This window comes from Psammomys obesus, unplaced genomic scaffold (genome assembly GCF_907164565.1).
Source record: "Psammomys obesus unplaced genomic scaffold, mPsaObe1.curated_primary_1811, whole genome shotgun sequence".
Lineage (NCBI taxonomy): Eukaryota > Metazoa > Chordata > Mammalia > Rodentia > Muridae > Psammomys > Psammomys obesus.
The window spans coordinates 52625829-52635480 of NW_026585895.1; the positions used below are offsets into that span (position 1 = coordinate 52625829).

Below are 9652 nucleotides of genomic sequence, written 5' to 3' on the forward strand. Positions count from 1 at the left end.
GTTCCTGCAGGCATCCTATATGTTTGCTGGGTCTCTTATCTGACTCTCCTTGCATCTGACTGTCCTGGCACAAACAGATCTGCACTGCACCATGGCCCACAAAAATAGCTGTCCCTTGATACCCCCTGCCCCACCACCTTCTGACTCCCAGTGAGGACATCAGATGTCTACATTTTTCAGATGAATAACTACTACCAGATTAGGCTGAGCATAGGGTACAGGGCTCAAAAGACAGAATTTAGCTTGAAGATGGGGGTTGGGGGCTGGAGGACTGGGAGAGGGGCAAGAGATGTCTTCACCTGTGGGTGTGATGAGCAGCCCCTGATTGGCTGGACCTCACACCATTCAGTGTCTGATCCTTGAAGGCCATGGGACTTTAGTTCTCTACCTGGAAATGCCAGGTAAGTTCTTCCTCCTTGGTGGCTTGTAACAACAAGGTACAAGAAGTGCTTGAGAAGGATGCCACAGGTCCACATCAAATTCCCAATGGCCAGCTCGTTCCTGACTGTCCTGGGGTCCGTCTTCCAGAATCCTACCTAACCACAAGGGATGATTTAAAGCCTGATGGGAAATGGAAAGGCAATGTGGGGGGATGCTTGACTTAAGCCACCAACAAGGCATGTCCTTTGCAAATAGAGGTGACCCCGAACTGGGCTTGGATGTCTCTGCAGGGGAAGTGAACCTTGAAAGGCCCCCCTGGAAGAACAGATGTACCCTTGGGACTATTTTAGGTCTCTTGTGAAACCAGGGTCCTCCAGGAAATGACTATATCCTGGGGATTGGGACACTGGAGCCCACAGTGGGGTGCTGGTGTTCCTGCCCTACAGGAGCAGAGTGCCTCTGCAACGCTATAGCAAGGGCCGAGAGCTGAGCAGTCACCATGGCCTTGGGACCTGCTGCACTGTTCATCTTGACTCTATACATCAAAGACCTGACCATACATGGTGCTGACACCTGCCCAGGTGAGTTAAACTCTAAATCCCTGAAAGCAGGTAACTACCCACTCGATGCCTGCTTAGTGTCCCTGTGCACGTCTTTCTGAGATACTCCTGTTAGCTCAGTGTCACCCTTGGAGGACAGACTCCGACTGACCAGCACCAGGCCATGTGGAGATTTCATGGACCTGTGACTGCTGACCCTGAGGCCTTCGGTCTGACCTCAGGAAGAGAAGACCTCACCATTGTTTTCTGCCTTCTTAGGGACTTTGGAGAGAAATGCTAAGATCCTCTAATGTGGTGGCTGCCACACCCCTTTGGTAACTTTGGTAAAATGCACTCCAGAGTCTCATGGTACATATGGGTAAGGATTTGGGGTTGAAGAATATCCCTGATCAGCTCTGTCCACCATGGGGATATTGTTCCTAAGCACAGGACAGCTGTCCCAAGTGGTGACATAGTTAGAGAAGGGAGTCAGACAGCAAGGCACAGCTCACCCCAGGGGAAAGAGCCCAGCAAGGAAAATGGACAGGGAAAAGCCTACCAGGCCTCAGCTCTACACAAATAACTACAGGCAATTGAGGAAAGCTGAGAGGTTGACCTTCCCACCAACTGAGCCAGTCAGCCCTGTAAACACACACATACACACAAGTAATATTATATGGACTCAACAGGTTCTATTTAGGAATATATTTATGTAAATATATATGCATACAATAACAAGTAGTGATAAAAGAGGCCATGAATTGGAAGGAGAACAGGGAGGGAAGGAGTTTGTGGGAGGGTTTGGAGGGGGAAAGGGAAGGGGGAAATGTTTGGGTACAGTTGTGTCTTGGAGCATTCCCTCCTCCCCCTTCTAGAAGCCCTCTACTCCAGTCAACCTCCAAGGTTGGTAGAAAGTGTTACAGTGACTCAATTTCCCAGCAAGGTTTGTTTATTTTGTTTTTTCAGAAACAGTATACAAAACTCTCTTTAGATTCCAGAATGATGGAAGACTTCAGCTTTCACTCTCAAGCTAAGTCCTTGCCACGGCCCTATTCTTTAAGAAAGGGCATTTTTAAATGTGTATGGCTGCTTCGCCTGGATGTATGTCTGGGCACCCTGTGCATGCCTAGTGCCTGCAGAGGCCAGAGAAAGGCATGTAAGGTGCCATATGGGTGCTGGAAACCAAAGCTGGTCCTCCACAAGAACAAGTGCTCTCAATCACTGAGTCATCCCTCTAGTTCCTGCAACCACTTGGGGCTGAGGGACAGAGACTCGGGGGGCTTAGGTGATCTGTCAAAGGACCACAGCACTGGTAATTGGAGGTCTCATTCTTGAGCAGGGTCTCCCCATCAGGCAGGGCTCTATCCTGCATTCCTTTTCCACCTGCCCAGCTTCCCAGGGCAAGGATGGACCTAGTTGCCATCAAAGGAAGACCTGACTTCTACCCCCATCTCTCCAGAGGAGGCTGGTGATTCTGGCTGCAGCCTTCTGCCCCTGGCTGACATGGCTGAGCTGGCAGTTGCCCTCAGAGCAGGTGGCTCAAGACTAACCGATGCTTACGTTGTTCTGCAGAAGTGAAGGTCCTGGATCTGGAGGGCTCCAACAAGCTCGCCATCCTTCGAGGCTGCCCTGGTATTCCTGGAGATCTAGGACCCAAGGGAGAAGCAGGTGCCAAAGGAGATAGAGGTGTGTGCTGGGGAAGGAGCTTCATGGAAGAGACAATAACAGCAGATGGATCTGGAGTCTGGTCTTCTGAACTTGGGTGCCTACCTCAGGCCCTCCCTGCTCTAGACCTTACACCAGGGACCTTGACAGAATGGCCAGTGACAAAAACTAGGTCCAACTTGTCTGAAAAGGTTCCAGAGGGCTTCTCTGGAGCATCTTAGGTGGTCCAGGCTTGTTTTGCAGCCCTTCCTGGTCCCCAGCAGTACTTGCTCCACTTGGTGACTAGGAGACAGCTAGGCAACACTTTCATATCCTCACTGAAAGCTGCCTCTGATGACAGAACAGAGGCTCAAATGGACCAGCACCTTCCTGACTTGGTGCTCCAGGGAGAGTGGGACAGCCTCCATCTTGGGATCTGCTTCAGGATCACTGGAGCCCTGAACCACAGCCTTAGCATTTGTGGTGACCTCAAGCACACTTGATCTCACCAAGTGGGAGACAGTGGTGATACCTATATGTCCTGAGTCAAACTTAGACAGATGTGCCCTGAGGTCCAGCAGGAAAGCTGCCTGGGTGAGCCCAATGCTTGCAGGCCCCCCAGGTTGAGCCCAGTGGGGATCTGGTATGGACAGGACAAACCTGGACACCGCAATGATACTCCGAGAAGACGCCAGGCTTGAAGCTGACGTGGGTGGCCCCAGGCCAAGTCCCACTTGCATGCTCATCTCTGAGTTCCCAGTAGGGGAAGAGATTTCTGTCCTCAGACCTATGTAGAGGGACTTTAGGAAAGAGTATGTCCCAGGATGGGACAGCCAACAATGGGGGAGGTGTATTCCTCTTCCTTAGAACCCACTTCCCTATAACCAAATTGCTACCAATGTGTATTGCTGATTTGACCCAAAGTGGGAACTAGTGTGCCCTGGGGCACTGTAGGGTCAGTGGGCCTACGGCAGCCTCCCTTCAGTGAGGCTGTTCCTCTCAGATCTCATGTCCATCCGTAGAGGATGAACAAGCCCACTCTGCCCTTGGGCACACCCTCAAGTTCCCGCAGACACCCACAGTGTTGTGCTGGGGACCAGTGTGGCTCCAGCCATCAGACCCTGCAAAGGGACCTTGTGACTGCCTCACAGCTTCCATCGAGCCAGAAGCCATCTTAGCTAGGGTTTCTGTTTCTGTACTAGAACACCATGGCCAAAAGCCATGGGGAGGAAAGGGTTTATTTCATCTCACAGCCAGGGAAGTCAGGGCAGCAACTCGAGGCAGGAACATGGAGGAAGCAGGTGGTGTGGAGGCTTGCTTCTTAAAGCTTGCTTAGCCTGCCTTCTTGGCTGCCAGGACCACCAGACAGGGGTGGTACCACCCACAGTGACTGGGGCCCACTGATATCAACCACCAAACAAGAAAAAGGTCATGGCCTTTTCCACAGGCCAATCTGGTGAGGGCATTTTCTCGGTCCATGTTCTTTCTCTCCAAATGACTCTAGCCTGTGCCAAATGGACATAAAAACTAGTCAGCACAGGGTATTTAGGCATGAAAGGCCCACGGCTTTCTATATGGACACTCTGCATGGGAGGCCTGCCCTCTCTGTATGGAGATCTTGTAGGACAGCATCTCTGAAGACATGTCCCCATCCCTGTCCCACCCCCCACCCGTAAAGCCACCATAGCCTAGTCCTCGTCCACTCAGCTTGGACAAAAGGAGCAAACAAGAGCTTAGTGAGTGCCTGCCTGAGGTCCCAGCACTCAGCCACAGGTTAAGCTATACACACCCCTGTGCCCAGCCATGGTTTGGCTATACCCTACATTCTGTGCCCTCCTCAGTGAGCCTGGCATGAAAGGGTCAGGAGTTTGCCACCTAGGCAAAGACTTTCCGGGGTATGATGGTGTATGCATTGCTCAGAAAGTATATTTGGTTTTGCAGGGGAGAGTGGCCTCCCTGGACATCCTGGGAAGGCAGGACCTACTGGACCCAAAGGTAATGGCCTGGCAGACAGCCTGGGATGCTAAATGAGAACCCCAATCTGTCCATGAAGACACGGGGCTTGGAGAGAGGTGGGGAGGGACTGCCCTACCCCAGGCCTCAGGGTCCCTTCCTTGGCAACAGCAGAGGTTGCCTCCCCCCTGCCTTACCCCCATTCCAGCTTACCAGCTGACCCTAAGCAGTGCCTGCCTGGGGTGGCCATACTCTTTGGTGGGTCTCCTGATTGGTCAGATGCTCTAGGCACAAGCATCTTGTTCTCTTCTCCCAGGAAACCAAGGAGAGAAGGGAGTAAAAGGAGAGAAAGGTGAGTCCCTGTGTTGTGTCCTGTGGGTGTAGAGAGATCTGCCATGCCCAAACCTACCTAGAGAGAGGGGCCTAACTCAGCCTGGGGTTTTATTGTCTGGGCAGTGAGGACAGTAGGGGGCAGGGGGCAGGACATTCAAACTCTGAGGGCTCTAGCACCTGCCAGTGGTCTAAGTGGGTGATTAGCAAAACTGATTTGAATCCTTTTCTAATTGATATTTAATTTTTAAGAAGTTATAAAACTCCAAGACACAACTTCATGCTTTCTTTATGGTTGAGGGGGATCTACCTGAGTTCCAAATTCCCTCCAGGTCTCCTGAGTAGCCATTCTAGCAGAACATAGTCTAAATATGCTGGGAGTAAGGCAAGGCTATCCACTCTCACTGGTACGCAAAGCCTCAACAAGGATGCTGTCAGGGACAGCACTTGCCACAGCTGTGGAGGAAAAGCCAGGCAGTGGGACCACGTACCCGAAGAGGAGGTCCTAGGCAGATCCTGGAATTACCCAGTTCATGTATTTGTGGGGTTATAGGAGCCAATAGGGATGAAGCTGATGACCTCACACTAATGATCAGTGTCTCTTCTCTCCCCACACAGGAGACACCGGGCCATCTCAGTCCTGTGCTAAAGGTGACCACATCGCCTACCCTGTCCCCATACAGATACTCTCTGACCCTGCTTCCACTTCTAGGCCCCTGCTGTGTGACTTTAGGTTGGTTGTCTATCTTCTCTGAGCATACCTGGGCCCTGGGCCCACCCTCATTATCTGCTTCTATCCACAGGACCTCGGGCCTGCAAAGAATTGCTCACCCAAGGCTACTCTCTTACTGGCTGGTACACCATCTACCTGCCAGACTGCAGGCCCCTCACTGTGCTGTGTGACATGGACACGGATGGTGGGGGCTGGACCGTGAGTGTTGGGTTCAGCCCTCAGGCACTGAACTCTCAGAACCCCAGTTCCATGGTCAACAGAAAATGAGCTATGTGGGTTCTCTGTTCCTTGACCTTCAGAGGGAGGCCTTCATTCTCTGAAGATAGGGAATCAGAAATGCTGGCAGTGACCGGTGTGGGTGAGCATAAGTTGAAGGGGAGGCCCGGCTGGAGCCAGCACGCTCCTGTTCCTGGTGTGGCTTGGGACATGTTGCCACTTACTCATGAATGGGGTCTGCAATGGCCTGCTATGGCGCTAGATTCCCAGCATTCTGAGGATCATAGATTCCTGCTCTGCTTTGAGGCTGGGTTCCCCATGCTGACTTCTGTGTACACCTCACTGTCCCAGGTCTTCCAGAGGAGGCTCGATGGTTCTGTGGACTTCTTTCGGGACTGGGCCTCATACAAGCGGGGCTTCGGCAGTCAGCTGGGGGAGTTCTGGCTGGGGAATGACAACATCCACGCTCTAACCACCCAGGGTAGGCAGTTCTGGCCTGATGGGGTAACCTAGGGACCCTGAGACCTGGGCCATGGGGCAGAGGAGCTCCGGGTGGGTGGAGTGTGCACAATGCACAACAATGGCCCACCAGGGCATGAGAGCCCTGCTGTGGCCTTCCAGGGGCCAAGGGTCAGGGGATGAGGCTCTCTCCAGCTGTGGGCTATTGACGTCTCAGGACCCAACACAAGAGGTACACAAATAGTCTTGGGGGCCTCCCTTCTCCTCTTTAGCTATTAATTCACGCAGAACACTTGCCTCTGTGTCCTACAGAAGTTCCCCTTGCCTCTAACTTCCCACAGAGAGCAGGCTTCCCAAGTCCCTTCTCGCCCCACTGTGGTACAAAACACTAGCTCATGCATGGCCTGTCTGATGATCCACTGAAAATCACATAGCCTTTTGTCCCTTAGCTACTGTCAGGACACCTCATTATATTTCCTCCTGCGCATTCAATTAAAACAAAAACAAACACACACACACACAAAACCCTGTACATCTAGGTTCAGGCTAGTGCACTAGAAAGCACAGCCCTCTGGGAAAATTCACAGAATAAAGCATGCTGGGTCATGCCAAGGGAACACTGTCAATGGGTTTTCAGGTACTGGCTGTAGAACAGATAGAAGGTGCCTAGAAATACGGAGCACCCCTGAGGTACTCCTGTGACCAAAAGATGATGGCACCTGCCCAGGGGAACTCCCTTGGGCCTCCCAGTTCAAGTCTCATTCAGATATGTTCTAACTGCCACCTCTCATGCGTGGCGGCAGGTCACTGCAAAAACTGAGACTTAACAGCTCTCCTCTACTCCCTGCAGGAACCAGGGAGCTGAGGGTGGATCTCACAGACTTCGACGGCAATCATAACTTTGCCAAGTACCGCTCCTTCCAGCTCCAGGGAGAGGAGGAGAAATACAAGCTTATCCTAGGAGAGTTTGTCGGGGGTGGTGCTGGTAAGCAGCTTCAGGGAGACAGTGGAGGTGTGGGATGAGGGTCTGTGAGATGAACCAGTTTGAACCAGTCTGGGAGTAGAAAGACCCGTTTTCATCTCTCCTGTGGTGGCCTTGAGCTGGGTCCACGGCTCTAAGCCCCAGGTCACCATCTGCAAAATGCTAATATCTTCATCTTTATGTCACATGAGGGATCATGAAATGTGGTCTGTTAGCACCCTCAAGACTGCCCCATGGCCCAGAACTAAGGGCCCATACCCAGCCCCATTGCATAATGATTGAGGATCACTGACTACCATCCTTGATGAAGTCAGAAAAGAGAATGCTAAAGCCCTGTTTCCCAAAAGGAGTACCTTTGGGACACTAAGTTAGCTAGACTTCCATCTCTGTGACAGAAAACTAAAGGAAGTAAACTCAAAATGAAGAAAGATTAATTTTGGCTCATGGTTTTAGTCCTTAGTCAATTGGACCCTTTACTGTGGACCCAAGATGAGGTTATGATGGAAGCATGTAATGGAACAAAGCCTCTCTTTTTAGGGCCAACAGAAAGCAAAGAAAGGGGCTGGAGGAACACCCTTCAAAGGCAGGTCCTAGTGGTCCCCTCCTCTAACCTGTTTTCTCAGTGTCATCATCTGCCTATGGTCTACTAGGAATCTATCAGTGACTAATCCACTGGCAAGACCTCAGCTCTCCTAATCCAATCACCCGACCCCCAAACACTGCTTGCACTCAACCTAGCCTTCATCCCACACAGCTTTTAGGGGACACTTGATCGCCAAATCACAACAGCCCTTATTTCCCATAAGGACCTCTGGTTTGGAAAGTGCATCCGACAGCATCTGCACCTGGGGACAGTGGATTGGAGAGATTCCCAGTGTGCCTTGGGGAGGCTGTGGAGGCATGACCACTATAACTGCTAAGCCCGCAGCAAAGTGAGGCAGGCCATTTCCTCAGAAACATTGATGGTGACGGCTCTGAAATTTATGTACCCAGTTTGCACCATCTCACGTGGGACTTTTAGGAGAAAAAAAGTGAGGAGTGCTGACCGTGTTCTGTCAGTGGGAAAGCTGAGGCTCCTTGCAAGCTGCACGCCCAACATGGAGGTGGAACAGGATGAGTCCTGGAGGCGTGAGGCCATTCAGTGCCTACTGATAGACAGCTAGGGCAAGAGGAAAGTCAAGAGAAGGCCTAGAAAGAGACGTAGTCTGCAGCAAAAAGAGAGCCAGTCCCACTGGTGCTGTTCAGAAGGTCCCCGAGGGAACAGATGGTGTGGTTAGGGAGAGAGATGACAATGGCCAGGGACTTACTGGACCAGTCAGAGGGGTCATAGCTGATGCATTCTTTCCTGAGGCTTGAGAAGCTGGGTCCCTCGCCTGGACCTCAACCAATACATTTTCCAACTGAGGATAGGAAAGTTACAGGCAGGAGATGGGGCTGTCAATCAGGTGTCTAGCATCTACATGACTCAGGTTCTTTCTGAACAGGTGACTCCCTGACTCTCCACAACAACCAGGTCTTCTCCACCAAAGACCAAGACAACGACAAGGCTGCTTCCAGCTGTGCACTGACTTACCGTGGAGGCTGGTGGTACACAGAATGTCACACTGCCAACCTGAATGGCCTCTACCTTGGGGGTCCCCATAAGAGCTATGCGAATGGTGTCAACTGGAATACATGGAGAGGGTACAACTACAGCTACAAGGTTTCTGAGATGAAGATGCGCCTCATCTAGCTTCCCACACAGGGAGGACCCTCCAAACTCCAGCATGCTGGCAACGGGAGCCTTCTATCTTCATGGGCAGCTAAGGAGGGAGTATGCCCACCCTGCCCTGCTCTGCCCTTTGCCCACAGACCACACAGCCCTTGACCTCCAAGCTGGCTTTCCTTACATACCTATAATCTCACCCCGAAGGAAAAAAAGTGCGTTTCCAAATGCTGCTTGTTCTCTGACAGACATGTGTCTGTTTTTTCTGTGTTACATTTGAATATTTCACTGTTTCTGTATCATCCAGCAGAGCTATCTATGAACTTAACAGCCCATTTATAAACACGGAGGAAATGACCAATGCCTGATCCCCTTGTGCCATCTTTGACCCCCAGCTCTGTCACTACCATAAGTGACCTGTCCCCATTCCAGCTCCTGTGCCTACTCATAGCTCACTTGCAGCAAAGTACACGGTCACTAAAAGGTTACCTTGGCACTAGGAAACACTCTTAGGAGGCTGGGAGCGCACACAAGCCCCTCTGTTTATCTAAGTGGTAGATAGAAAACACACACAGGCTTTTATCTAAGTGTTTCTGTGAGCCAGCACTTCCCAGGAATAACAGAGGTGCTGAGCACTTTCCACTTTAGAAGAGAGAGGCAGGAAGATCAGAATTTCAAGGCCATCTCAGGCTTAAAGCCAGCCTGGGAGA

General features: G+C 51.5%; 1 protein-coding gene across 1 annotated transcript; it reads left to right on the plus strand.

The window, feature by feature from the left end:
- Positions 1–880: 880 nt before the first annotated feature.
- LOC129671677 (ficolin-2) lies at positions 881–8969 on the plus strand. The gene is made up of 9 exons (XM_055600783.1): positions 881–962; positions 2493–2606; positions 4506–4559; positions 4834–4869; positions 5466–5498; positions 5651–5778; positions 6148–6277; positions 7106–7240; positions 8722–8969. Exons 1-9 carry the CDS (start codon positions 881–883, stop codon positions 8967–8969), a joined length of 960 nt encoding a protein of 319 aa, XP_055456758.1.
- Positions 8970–9652: the final 683 nt, after the last annotated feature.